Source organism: Podarcis bocagei, assembly GCF_964188305.1.
Source record: "Podarcis bocagei genome assembly, chromosome: 1".
In the NCBI taxonomy this organism is placed as follows: Eukaryota; Metazoa; Chordata; class Lepidosauria; order Squamata; family Lacertidae; genus Podarcis; species Podarcis bocagei.
The window spans coordinates 3,991,614-4,006,014 of NC_138125.1; the positions used below are offsets into that span (position 1 = coordinate 3,991,614).

General features: G+C 47.5%; 1 protein-coding gene across 11 annotated transcripts in view; it reads right to left on the bottom strand.

Annotated features, from left to right (window-relative positions):
- NIN (ninein) overlaps positions 1 to 14,401 on the bottom strand; it is a 146,967-nt gene that overhangs the window by 27,277 nt on the left and 105,289 nt on the right. For 9 of the 11 annotated variants that reach the window (XM_081190882.1, XM_081190879.1, XM_081190878.1 and 6 more), the window contains 9 exons: positions 13,932 to 14,057; positions 13,448 to 13,517; positions 12,208 to 12,411; positions 10,538 to 10,639; positions 8,494 to 8,616; positions 6,839 to 6,952; positions 6,357 to 6,497; positions 3,201 to 3,383; positions 1,877 to 2,026 (listed from right to left, as the gene is read on the bottom strand). In XM_081190882.1, coding sequence (XP_081047008.1) covers positions 1,877 to 2,026; positions 3,201 to 3,383; positions 6,357 to 6,497; positions 6,839 to 6,952; positions 8,494 to 8,616; positions 10,538 to 10,639; positions 12,208 to 12,411; positions 13,448 to 13,517; positions 13,932 to 14,057 — 1,213 coding nt within the window. The remainder of the gene's footprint in view (positions 1 to 1,876; positions 2,027 to 3,200; positions 3,384 to 6,356; positions 6,498 to 6,838; positions 6,953 to 8,493; positions 8,617 to 10,537; positions 10,640 to 12,207; positions 12,412 to 13,447; positions 13,518 to 13,931; positions 14,058 to 14,401) is intronic. The other 2 variants (XM_081190877.1, XM_081190880.1) reach the window with 2 other exon arrangements.

A 14,401-nucleotide genomic window follows, 5' to 3' on the forward strand; every position in this document is an offset into this window, starting at 1 on the left:
TTTCTCCCTCCTCTATGTGACATCCTTTTATATATTTGAACATGCCTATCATATCACCCCTTAACCTCCTCTTCTCCAGACCAGATGCCCCTTGGAAAACCAGCAAGCAGGATCTGATCACAAGAGCCCTCTCTCCTCCTGAAGTGTCCAGAAACTGGTATTCTGAAGCAGTGCTGACTCCGAATGTGGAGGCAGAGAATAGTCATAATGGTTAGGTAAAGGTAAAGGTAAAGGGGACCCCTGACCATTAGGTCCAGTCGTGACCGACTCTGGGGTTGCGGCGCTCATCTCGCTTTACTGGCCGAGGGAGCCAGCGTACAGCTTCTGGGTCATGTGGCCAGCAGGACTAAGCCACTTCTGGTGAACCAGAGCAGCGCACGGAAACGCCATTTACCTTCCTGCCGGAAGGTAACCGATTTATCTACTTGCACTGGCGTGCTTTCGAACTGCTAGGTGGGCAGGAGTTGGGACCGAGCAACGGGAGATCACCCCATCGCGGGGATTCGAACCGCCGACCTTCTGATCGGCAAGCCCTAGGCTCTGTGGTTTAACCCACAGCGCCAGCCACGTCCCGTCGTAATGGTTAGTAGCCATCAATAGCCCTCTCCTCCCTGAATCTCTAGGAAGTTCACAAGGAGTGTTAAGACAAGAGTCTTCTCTATCCCTCAACTTCTCCATCCCTCATCTTCTATAGAGCAACTGATACTCAGAGGTATCCTGTTTTAGAACACGCAGGGCTGTATTCAGAAACGCTTCTTTCGAGTAGGCCCCTTGAAACTGAGGAACATCACTAAATTCCATCCATTCATTTAGAAAGGTCTACTACAGGGTGTTGAGATTTCCATTGCACCTCATGGAGCAGACGTGTGGAACTCTTGCGTGTCACATGTCTGTTTACATTCCAGCACAGCTTGCTGGCAACTTCCGTTGTGTATAGCTTTTGTTTTCCCCCGTTCTCTCTGAGAAGACGAGAGAGAGAGAGAGTTGACATGTTTCTTTATCCTGATGTATGATTAATAAATCGGTAGTTGTAGCATGCTTCCACAAGCCTCACGCCTATTCTATGTGTGCAGTTCGATCTGCTGATAGTGTGCCCTGACTTTGAAGCCCGGGTCGCTGATTTACGTTGGAGTAGAGGCCGATGGGTCTTCACAGAGGAATGGCTGGAAGGAGATGGCCCAGCCAGGGCTAGCCAGCTGGCCTCTCAGTCCTCTGCATGTTGACACAGGGGTGCCCAAACATTTTTCAGTTTCCAGATTTGATGAAGTGAACATGCATGAGGGCCGGCCAAAGTTGTTGACTGCCACAGGGGCTGGATTCAACTGACCGGCAGGCCGGATTAGGCCCCTGAAACGGACTTTGGACATACCTGGTCTACTAAGACTTGCAGAACATCCAGGTGGTATTCAGCTACCTAACCACCCGGGTCAATGGCCTTATCCCAGGCGAATCTACCTACAAATCTGTAAACAGCAACTAGTTACCTGTGGCGAGCAAGGACCAGCCCCAGGTGACCAGCCCAGAAAACTATTGGAAACTGGAAGAGAGATGTATAGGTTTTTTACGAGGTGTGTGCTTGAGTGTTTATTTTCTTTGAAGTTACCCAGGTGGTACAAATGCCATAGGCCTGTGTTAACATAAGCAGCAGAGTACAAACTTGTTTTAGCATGCAGAGATTTTGAAGAAAAAAAAGAACAAGATAATGCATTTGAAGACCGGACTAATTGAGTGTTCCTTGGGAACAATGTAAGGGTTTATTCGCCACCCCAGAACTTTTTGTATATGCTGCAAGCTGCTCAGAGGAGCTGGGGTACAAATAATAAAATTATTATTATTATTATTATTATTATTATTATTAGAACTGCCTGGAACTGACCTTCCAGTTGGCTGAGGCCAGCTCCTTCTGAAGCCTCTCGCATTCCCTCTTCAGGCTCGCTTTCTCCTGCTCAATGGCGTTCACGATCCCTAAATGGCTTTGGTGTTTTAGATGCTTCTGGCTCAGGATGGTGGATTCCAGCTGACGGATCTGGCAAGAGAAGAGGCCAATTCACATGCTGTTTATAAGGATGTTGGGAGAAATGTGTGTGTGTGTGTGTGTGTGTGTGTGTGTGTGTGTGTGTGTGTGTGTGTGGAGGGGAGACAAACCCACCAGGAAAGCATTGTAGGCTGGTCTGATGGCCAGCTTCCATGAGCCGACTTTATGGGGAGTGTCCACACGCACAGCACAATCGCATCTTACATTTAACCCTCACAATTTCAACCCACAACAACCGCATCTTACATTTAACACACAGTTTCAACCCACAATTTCAACCCACAATCACATCTTACATTTCACACACACAGTTTCAACCCACAATTTAAACCCACAACAATTGCATCTTACATTTCACACACACAGTTTCAACTCACAACAATCGCATCTTATGTTTAACACACACAATTTCAACCACAACAACTGCATCTTACATTTAACACACACAATTTCAACCCACAATTTCAACCCACAACAATTGCATCTTACATTTAACACACACAATTTCAACCCACAAAAATCGCATCTTACATTTAACACACACAATTTCAACCCACAATTTCAACCCATAACAATTGCATCTTACATTTAACACACACAATTTCAACCCACAACAATCGCATCTTACATTTAACACACACAATTTCAACCCACAACAATCGCATCTTACATTTAACACACACAATTTCAACCCACAACAATCGCAACCCATAACAATTGCATCTTACATTTAACACACACAATTTCAACCCACAAAAATCGCATCTTACATTTAACACACACAATTTCAACCCACAATTTCAACCCACAACAATTGCATCTTACATTTAGCACACACAATTTCAACCCACAACAATTGCATCTTACATTTAACACACACAATTCCAACCCGTACAAGGTCGAAGGTCAGCTGGTTGAAATTCCACAAGTTAAATGCAAGCAAGGCAGAAGAACCTAAAGGCTCTTTTTGCACCGGGTTTCCCCAGCATGTGGTTCCAATCAAGGTTCTGCCTCCGGCCCTGCGCACCTCTGGCATGCAGCCCCCAGAAAGTTTCCCACAAGATCTGAGAAAGGTTCTCTATTCCTCTACGAGCAAGATATTTACCAGCTAGATACGAGGACGGACGGGCACGACACGCACACCTGGAAGGAATTCCCCATTTACCTTCTCTCTGGAACGAGCGAGGTCTGAGCTGGCGCTCTGGAGCTCTTGCTGGAGCCGCTCGTTGTCCTGCCTCAAAAGCTGCTGGTCCTGCTTGGCCAGGAGACCCACTTCGTCCCCCCAGCACACCTGCTTCTGCTGGCTCTGCAGCCCCGCCGAATGCACGGCTGCTTCCAGGGCCCGATTCTGACGGCAAAGAGCACAGACGGCACAGGGTCAGAGCACCTGTGGCACATGGCTAGGGAGAGAAGGGCTGGCAGGGCCCGGGTTCCTCACTGGCTCATTCTTGTAGCCAGGGACGACGACGACAACAACAACAACAATAATTTATTATTTGTACCCTGCCCATCTGGCTGGGTTTCCCCAGCCACTCTGGGCGGCTTCCACAAAGACCAAAAATACACTAAGATGTCACACGTTAAAAACTTCCTTGAACAGGGCTGCCTTCAGATGTCTTCTGAATGTCAGGTAGTTGTTTATCTCTGACATCTGGTGGGAGGGCGTTCCACAAGGGCGGGCGCCACTACCGAGAAGGCCCTCTGCCTGGTTCCCTGTAACTACACTTCTCGCAGGGAGGGAACCGCCAGAAGGCCCTCGGAGCTGGACCTCAGATATCTGGGCTGAACGATGGGGGTGGAGACGTTCCTTCAGGTATCATGGGCTGAGGCCGTTTAGGGCTTTCAAGGTCAGCACCAACACTTTGAATTGTGCTCGGAAACGTCCTGGGAGCCAATGTAGGTCTTTCTAGACCGGTGTTATGTGGTCTCGGCGGCCACTCCCAGTCACCAGTCTAGCTGCCGCATTTTGGATTAGTTGCACTTTCCTGGTCACCTTCAAAGGTAGCCCCACATAGAGCACATTGCAGTAGTCCAAGCGGGAGATAACCAGAGCATGCACCACTCTGGTGAGACAGTCCATGGGCGGGTAGGGTCCCATCCTGCGTACCAGATGGAGCTGGTAGACAGCTGCCCTGGACACAGAATTGACCTGCGCCTCCATAGACAGCTGTGAGTCCAAAATGACTCCCAGGCTGCGCACCTGGTCCTTCAGGGGCACAGTTACCCCATTCAGGACCAGAGAGTCCTCCCTACCAGCCCGCCCCCTGTCCCCCAAGAACAGTACTTCTGTCTCGTCAGGATTCAACCTCAATCCGTTAGCTGCCATCCATCCTCCAACCCCCTCCAGACACTCACACAGGACCTTCACCGCCTTCTTCATGCACTGCACAGTTAAACTGTGGAACTCCCTGCCACAGGAGACAGCAATGGCCACCAACTCGGATGGCTTTAAAAAAGGACTGGACAAATTCATGGAGGAGAGGGCTATATCTCTTCTTAATTTTACTCTTCTTAATTTTTCCCTTATGCTGCTGTTCCAGGTCACATTCACTTGGGGAAGATAAATGCATATGTTGCTGCTGCATTTGGCATAGTCTGTTTTGGGGAAAAGGACACAACATGATTTCCTCCATTTGTGGTCCAAGGTTAGAAACTTGTATTGTTTCAACGGGGACATCTCATTTTTATAGTTTCATTAGGCAGTGCAGAAATTGCTGAAGACCCTGAAGAAAACCTTGGATAGAATTCAGAATGTTGCTAATGCGCTCCTGATTAGACCAGACCAAATTTCCCAGAATGGAGGCTTTCAAAATGCATTTCTACCGAACAACAATCCTCCCTTCACCACCCAAGATTGAAACATAAGGACTAAACATTCAGTAAAATTGTTTTTTGAATGCTTCTCTGAGAGTGGGCATTTATTGTAGAACAGTAATTAATTTCACCAATTGTTTGAATCCCAAAGTTTTATCTGTGAAACACCCTGAGACCCCTGGGTATAGGTCAGTATATAAATTCAATTAATTAAATAATAATAATAATAATAATAATAATAATAATAATAATAAATATCAATGACTACTAGCCATGAGGACTATTATCTCTCTCTGCAGTTAGAGGCAGCAAATCCTCAAGGCGGTGAAGGTCCTGTGTGAGTGTCTGGAGGCGGTTGGAGGATGGATGGCGACTAACAGATTGAGGTTGAATCCTGACAAGACAGAAGTACTGTTTTGGGGGGACAGGAGGCGGGCGGGTGTGGGGGACTCCCTGGTCCTGAATGCGGTAACTGTGCCCCTGAAGGACCAGGTGCGCAGCCTGGGAGTCATTTTGGACTCACAGCTGTCCATGGAGGGACAGGTCAACTCTGTGTCCAGGGCAACTGTCTAGCAGCTCCATCTGGTGCGCAGGATGAGACCCTACCTGCCTGCAGACTGTCTTGCCAGAGTGGTGCATGCTCTGGTTATCTCCCGCTTGGACTACTGCCATGTGCTCTACGTGGGGCTTCCTTTGAAGGTGACCCAGAAACTACAACTAATCCAGAATGCGGCAGCTAGACTGGTGACTGGGAGCGGCCACAGAGACCACATAACACCGGTCTTGAAAGACCTACATTGGCTCCCAGTACGTTTCAGAGCACAATTCAAAGTGTTGGTGTTGACCTTTAAAGCCCTAAATGGCCTCGGCCCAGTATACCTGAAGGAGCGTCTCCACCCCCACCATTCTACCTGGACACTGAGGTCCAGCTCCGAGGGCCTGCTGGCGGTTCACTCATTGTGAGAAGCGAGGTTACAGGGAACCAGGCAGAGGGCCTTCTCAGTGGTGGCACCCGCCCTGTGGAACGCCCTCCCACCAGATGTCAAAGAGATAAACAACTACCTGACATTCAGAAGACATCTGAAGGCAGCCCTGTTTAGGGAAGTTTTTAATGTTTGATGTGTTACTGTATTTTAATATTTGGCTGGAAGCCGCCCAGAGTGGCTGGAGAAGCCCAGCCAGATGGGCAGGGTATAAATAATAAATTATTATTAATATTATTCTGCTTGTGCGTTCTCACAATGGCCAATCAGATGTCTCTTCTGGGAATCCCATAAACAGGACCCGAGTCAACAGCCAGGCAGCCTTCTCTGTGAATTTGTCTAATCCTCTTTTGAAGCCACCCAACATGGTGGCCATCGCTACATTTATTGGGCTCAGAAGCCTTGATCAAATGAGGACCAAGAGAGAATGAAAACCCAATGAACTCCGCAAATGCAGGCTAGCAATAAAGCAAGTGAAAGAAGAATTTGAGGAGGAAGTTTGCTGAGGCCGATTCAAGGCCCACCTTATCATTGCTGGTCTGCAACTGCTTGTGTAAGGACATCACTTCCTGCTTCAGAACCTCCTTCTCCTGCTGGGACACCCTGAGGTCAGACTTGAGCCTGGAAACCTGGGCATTTTGCACAGTGTCATCAAAATTCTGCATCTGGGGGGGAAAAGGCCAGAGTGGAAGATCACAGTGATGTCAACAGGGTGAAGATCACAGTGATGTCAACAGGGTGAAGATCACAGTGATGTCAACAGGGTGAAGATCACTGTGATGTCAACTTACTGGATCTCCAAACCAGCAAGGGAGAAACACAGGGCAAGTTTGGAGGAACCCTGAAACCCACAACTCCTATTAAGTTCAAATTTCAGAATCAAATTTGCCAGTAAATTCTAGCTAAGCCATTTCAAGGTTTTGAAGTGTTCTTGTTGACGTGTAGGCCGATAGGAACACTGTGCAGAGACTTCAGAGGCGAGAAGCCAACACCACAAAACACACACCTTGTCTTGCGACGCTGCCTTCTGAGTTTTCAGAATCTGATTCTGGTGCTCCAGAGATGACTTCTCCTGCTTCAGGGAAGCGACAAGATCCTCCAGGAAAGCCACTTTGGCTACCTGTAATATAAACGCCAGGAACTAACAGCAACAGCAGAGAAAACAGGTTCCCCTTCTTTACTTTCAGCTTTCTTGGGCATATGAAACTACTTATAACTATCTTGAATTTCTGTTTTTTCCCCCAAGAAAGAAGGGCATTTTCGCTGGCCAGGTTTAATTCAACCCCATCAAGCCTCCTTTGGGGCAGGTTCTCTGGAATGGTGGAAGGAGAAAGAATTTGCCCATGTCAAGACCACCTGCTGGAAACTCTTACAGTGGTGCCCCGCAAGACGAATGCCTCGCAAGACGGAAAACTCGCTAGACGAAATAGTTTTCCGTTTTGGAGGTGCTTCGCAAAACGAATTTCCTATGGGCTTGCTTCGCAAGACGACAATGTCTTGCGAGTTCCTGCGGTTTTTTCCCCCTTCCCCCCCTTTTTCTAAGCCGCTAAGCCGCTTATCAGCTGATCCGATCAGCAGATAAGCCGCTAAAAGCCGCTAATAGCGCTAATCCTTCAATGGGCTTGCTTCGCAAGACGAAAAAACTGCTAGACGAAGAGAATCACAGAACGGATTCTTTTCGTCTTGCGAGGCACCACTGTACTCATATGGTCCTTAAATGTAAACTATATTCTGATCTCCGCCAGCAGTTTCTAGATCAACTCTGCATCCCCAAATGGAAACCAGAGTTGGAGGTCATACATTTTCTATTACTGGGGAATGATCAGGAGCTCATCAAATTAGTGGCTAAATATCTTTATTTGTTTTTTTGTCGCAGAAGCACATTGCAGACGTCTGAACTCCCTGGAGACCTAGAGATGTAACGTTAGACTTTTTCGCTTCTTTTCATTTGACAAATGTTCTGTGACGTTTGGGGAGGTGGCAATTCTGTATTGATTTCCTATGGATGTTTGTAAAGGTAAAGGGACCCCTGACCAACAGGTCCAGTCGTGGCCGACTCTGGGGTTGCGGTGCTCTTCTCGCTTTATTGGCCTAAGGAGCTGGCGTACAGCTTCCAGGTCATGTGGCCAGCATGACTAAGCCGCTTCTGGCGAACCAGAGCAGCGCACGGAAACGCCGTTTACCTTCCCGCCGGAGCGGTACCTATTTATCTACTTGCACTTTGATGTGCTTTCGAACTGCTAGGTTGGCAGGAGCTGGGACCGAGCAACGGGAGCTCACCCTGTCGCGGGGATTCGAACCACCGACCTTCCGATCGGCAAGTCCTAGGCTCTGTGTTTTAACCCACAGCGATGCCAATAAAAGGTTTGATGATGAGATGATGAGAATATAAAGAAAGCACATGGGAACCATAAAGAGCTGCCTTGCGCTGAGCCGGGCCACTGGCCCAGCCAGTCATCTCTACACGGACTGGCAGCAGCTATCCAGAGTTTCCGCTGCAACGACCCTGTCAGGTAGGTTAGGCTGAGAGTGAGCAGCTGGTCCGATGTCTCACCCACAGAGCTTTGTGGGGCTTTGAACCCTGGCCTCCCAGGCCCCAACCCAGCACTCTAACCACTACGCAACACTGCCTCTTGATGTAGCATTGCTGTAAACTCTCACCTTCTGCGCACATCTGTTCAGCTCCTCGCTGAGAGCTTCCTTCTCTTTCAAAAGCTTCTCGTTTTTCACAAGGACGCCGGAAATCTCATTCTGGAGGTCAGAGAGGTCTGGGCACCTGGTAATCTGTGGAAGGCAGATAAGTTTCAAACTGGGGGCACCGGGTTCTTCTCTGTGCCCCCCCCCAGGCTGCACTGCCATGGCAGACCACGAGGATGGTCAGCAAGGGAATCTATACATTTTAGAAAATACTTGTAAATATTCCTAATGCACAGGGGTGGTTCATACACCCATGGGCATCCCTTGGTGGATTTGCATCACTTAGATTTATAGTATTGCCCCTAGAGCCAGGTAAATATGTCAGTTTTGGTGTCTCTCATTTTTCCAAGCTTAAAATTTAGTCCTCCACAATTCAGCGTCAGATTGCGTTAAAAAGAAATCTCATGAAAATTCAACATCATTTTTGTGTGAATTTCCAATATATACTTCTTCAATGCAAGCTGGAGCAATAGATGCATTTTGGCAAGGCAATTTCCCCTAATAAAACACATTTTTTGCACGTTGTGTTCACTCATATATGTAATCTTATGTCCACTTCACCCTGGAATATCCAGCTTTGTACACATTACCCGGCAGCACTGCAAAATTTGGAAAAGTGCAAATTTTGAAAGATGGGCGTGTTTCAGTCCGTCTGTTTCAGAGAGTGCAAATTAGGTACACTCAGACTTGCTCTGTGGTCCCGCAGAAAACAAACTAGGGTTCCTGTTGGGCACTTTGCTTTACAGGTGAAACTCGGAAAATTAGAATATATTGCTCTATTTGCAGTCCTTGTTTTGCTGATTTCATTTAATATTCTAATTTTCTGAGATTGTTAATTTAGGGTTTTCATCAGCTGCATGCCATAATCATCACAATTATAACAAATAAAGGCTTGACATATCTCGCTTTGCATGTCACGAGTCTATCTCATATATTAGTTTCACCTTTTAAGTTGAATTACTGAAATAAATGAACTTTTCCATGATATTCTAATTTTCCGAGTTTCACCTGTATATTTCTGGGTCTTGGCTTTTATTCAATATTCCTACCTGGGTAACGAACTGCTTGTGTGGCTTCTCATGACATCCCTCACCTGCCATTGCCCCTCCCGCACCCTTGAGAAGGCTTACCGTATTTTTCTCTCTATAACACGCAGATTTTTTCTCCTAAAAAGGAAGGGGAAATGTCTGTGCGTGTTATTGAGTGAATGTGTGGTCCCTGGAGCCGACTGGCGCGAGTGGAGGCAAAAATCAAATCGCGCGTCTAGGAGAAGGGAAACCTGAAAAGAGGAAGTGGCTGCTTTCCTGCATTCTGCCTCAGGGTCTTACTGCCCACCCTGCTCTGTTGCTGTGTTTGCTCAAACGGAACAAAGAGCAGGGAAAGCCCCTCCCCTCCAGGCAAGCAGAGGGGAAAGCAGAGCGTCCTTCCTTCTAATTCCTCTCCGTGCTCCAGCCGGAAAACATGCAGGTGGGAGAGAGAGAGAGAGAGAGAGCTGGCTGGCGTGGGTAGGTGGGGGGGGGGACTTTTGCCTTCCTTTCCTCCCTTCCGTTATATATTCTTAGCCAGCTGCTTCTCTGCACACCCCTCTCGTGCTCCTTGTCCCTTCTGTGTTTTTCCTTCCCTCCCCACTTAAAATGTGGTTACAAAGCATGGATCCACATGGATCCTCAGGATCTTTGCATTGGGTCAGGCCAAACTCACCATCAGAGCACATAGCATGTCCCTGGCTACAGCCTGCCCCCCCCCCCCAAATCACGCACCCACTGTTGTCTGGGGCTGCAATGGTGCAAAAATGTGGTTACAAAGCATGGATCCACATGGATCCTCAGGATCTTTGCATTGGGTCAGCCCAAATTCACCATCAGATCACATGTCTGTGGCCACAGCAAGAAGCACAAAAATGATACATCCACTGTTTCATTCAGAATTCCCCCCCCTTGTTTTCCTCCTCTAAAAACGATGTGCGTGTTATGGTCAGGTGTGTGTTATAGAGCGAAAAATACGGTACCTGCTTTCCCTTTTGCAGCTCCTCCTTGAGGAAGTAGTTCTCCTGCTCCAGAGCAAGGCCCTGAGCCCTGAGCTGAGACAGCTCCATCTCCAGCGTCGAGGACTGGGAGAAAAGCCGCAGGAAAAGTTAGGATGGCCTATCCTGCCCACGGCTCCTTTACATATACATTGCGCACAAAGACACACGTATAAAATGTTCAGCTAAAGAAGAAAGGCAAGAAAAACTGATGGACTACGCTGAAATGGGAGAGCTAATTGAAAAATTTAGAGATAAGGACAATAGAGACTTCAAAAAAGACTGGGAACCATTTATGTTGTATTTACAGAAACATTGTAGAGAAACAAAATACAGTCATACCTCGGCTTACAGACACTTCAGGCTGTGGGTTATGGACTGCCGAAACTCGGAAGTACTGGAACGGGTTACAGTGGTGCCCCGCAAGACGAATGCCTCACAAGACGGAAAACTCGCTAGACGAAAGAGTTTTCCGTTTTGGAGGTCCTTCGCAAAACGAATTTCCTTTGGGCTTGCTTCGCAAGATGACAATGTCTTGAGAGTTCCTGCAGGTTTTTTTTCCTTCCCCCCTTTTCTAAGCCGCTAAGCCACTTATCAGCTGATCCGATAAGCTGATAAACCGCTAAAAGCCGCTAATAGCGCTAATCCGTTATTCCGTCAATGGGCTTGCTTCGCAAGACGAAAAAAACCGCTAGACGAAGAGAATCACAGAACGGATTCTTTTCGTCTTGCGAGGCACCACTGTACTTCCGGGTTTTGGCAGTCACGCATGTTCAGAAGCACTAAGTTGCAACCTGTGTGTGTGCAGACGCGCCGCTGCGGGTTGCAAACGTGCATCCCGCACAGATCACGTTTGCAACCCGAGCGTCTACTGTAAAAAAATTCCTTCCAGTAGCACCTTAGAGACCAACTAAGTTTGTTATTGGTATGAGCTTTCGTGTGCATGCACACTTCTTCAGATATACTGAAACAGAAGTCGCCAGACCCTTCTATATAGTGAGAGGGTGGGGAGGGGTATTACTCAGAAGGGGGGTGGGAATGGGTAATTGGCTGATAGGTGTGGTAAACCTTTTAATGACTGCAATTAGTCTTAAAGGAAAAAGCAAGGGGTGAGGTGGCTAATAATAGCTTTATCATGTATAATGAGATAACAATCCAATGTCTCTGTTCAGACTAGGTCTCTCCATGGTTTTAAGTTTGGTAATAAGTTGCAATTCAGCAACTTCTCTTTCCAGTCTGTTTCTGAAATTCTTTTGTAATATGACAGCTACTTTGAGATCTTGTATAGAATGTTATGGGAGATTGAAATGTTCTCCTATTGGTTTCTCTGTCTTGTGATTCCTGATTGTGAAGAAGTGGACTCACTAGCAGGGTTTGACTAAACACTTACAATCAACAAAACAGAAAGATGAAGAGGTAATAACAGGAAAGTATTAAAATGTAAGAGGTAATTTGAAAATAATCAACAGCAATCGACATTCCATAGGGAACACAGAAAAAGATATGGAAGATCAAATCCCTGCTGAATTACCCGCAGGATTACCAAGAAGGAACGTAATAATAAAATTTACAAATGAGCGCTTCACAATCAATAGCTCTACAAGGTTGCTTGGCTGTGTTCTCTGGCAGGACCTCATTACAAATCACCAAAATACCTGGATTTTCCAGTTTTCCAGTTCCTCCCGGAGCCAGGAGCCTTCCCTCTCCTCTGGCACACCCTTCTCCACCTCCTTCTGCTGATGGACCTTGCGCAGCCGTTGGTTAAGATCTTGCACGTCCACCTGGTGGGGAGACGTTTTCCGGTCAAGCTCTGCGTTCTCAAACTCCAGCTGCTGATTCCGGGATTTCAGTTCGGAGGCCTGATCAGAAAAGAAGAGCCCAGGAAAAAAATCAACGGCAAGGAAACCCTACTCCATTAAAAAAAAATAAAAAATACACACATCAGCTGTTTGCATGGCACGCTAAGGAAGATACTCAATCAAATCCAAACCAGTAACAATTAATTGCACATTTATTCAAAATCCAATTAAAACTACAGGCAACTCCCAATTTACATGGGGGTTACCTTCCAAGGCACCCAGGATATCTGAAGGAGCATCTCCATCTCCATAGTTCTGCCTGAACACTGAGGTCTAGCTCCGAGGGCCTTCTGGTGGTTCCCTCACTGTGAGAGGTGAGGTTACAGGGAACCAGGCAGAGGGCCTTCTCGGTAGTGGCACCCACCCTGTGGAACACCCTCCTCAAGAAATAAACAACTATCTGACTTTTAGAAGACATCTGAAGGCAGCCGTATTTAAGGAAGCTATTAATACTTGATGAATTACTGTACAGTGGTACCTCAGGATGTGAACGGGATCCGTTTTGTCGCTTCCGTGTATGTGTGTGACATCATTTTGAGCATCTGCACATGCACGAGCGGCGAAACCCGGAAGTAATGTGCTCCATTACTTCCGGGTTGCCGCAGAGCACAACCCGAAAGCGCTCAACCTGAAGCACATTCAACCCGAGGTATGACTGTGTTTTAATATTTTTCTGGAAGCCGCCCAGAGTGGCTGGGGAAACCCAGACAGATGGGCGGGGTATAAATAAGAAATTATTGTTATTATTAGTGAAATCACGTATATTTGAAACTCCACTGAAAAAAGCCTGCAAACACCTCTTTCTGCCCCTTTTTGTGATGCTTTTGGGTCACTTCCGGGTTCGACGTAGTCACACTCATTGAACATGCATAAATGTGGGGGGTCGCCTGTACTGCGTTTAATTGATTCAACAAACTTGATGAACTTGACCCAGCAATGGTCTGGCATGCCCCCCGGGGGGCATCCTCTCTGGGCACCACTGATTTATAGTGTTTCCTCCCAAAGATACAAAATGAAGACTCAGCTAAGGGCTTACCTGCTTTTTCAGGTTCTCGGCCATTTTTTGCACCACAACTTTTTCTTTCTGCACAGACTCCATTTGCTGCCTGAGGTGAACAGAAATGTTACTCCTTAATATGCAGCAACAACTTCATTTGCCTTAAATAAGCATGCATGCGTGTGCAAGGGAGCAGGAGCGCAAAGGCACCTTGGGCGGGAGCATGAATAACAGTGAGAACAGCAGGAGCATCTCATAGCAGCTAAACTGAATCCTGACCGCTTAGGTCAGGGGTCCCCAAACTAAGGTCCGCGGGCCGGATCAGGCCTGAGGGACTCATTTATCTGGCCTGCGGCGCCCCCGCCGCCTGCTCTTACCGGCCCCAGAGCCAAAACTGCGGGGCCACCCTCTTCTCGCCATCTGCCACCTCCCATTTACCCCCCATGCCCCGCAAAATTAAGCTGGGGGCCACACATGGCCTCCCTTGCTGCTGGTTCCTCGCTTCCAGTTTGGAGAGACTTACCAGAGTTCTTCCTGAGACCCGTTAAGCTCCCTCAAGCGCAGGTCGCAAATGCTGCCTTCCTCGTTCATAAAGGCGATTTTGTTCCGCAAAAGAGCATTTTCCTCTCTGAGGCGATCCATCTCACACCTGGGGTGCAAAAATAGAGAGGCGCTGTAGCTCCTGTGAATTGCTCTGGCCTGGATTTGTGTGCTGGAGTGTGCATTGCTTATAGCATCATCCCAGCATTTTCCTAACCGCATTGGGGGAATTCTTGACAGATTGACTCGCCTTAAGCAAGAAACTGAGTACCTTCCACAGAATATTACTGCATCTTTCGCTCTATAAGACACACTTCCCCCCCTCCTAAAAAGTAAGGGGAAATGTGAGCGTGTCTTATGGAGCGAATGCAGGCTTCGCTTTGCTTTCGCTGAAGCCAGGAGAGCAAGAGGGATCAGTGCGCACTGATCCCTCTTGCTCTCTTGGCTTCGCTT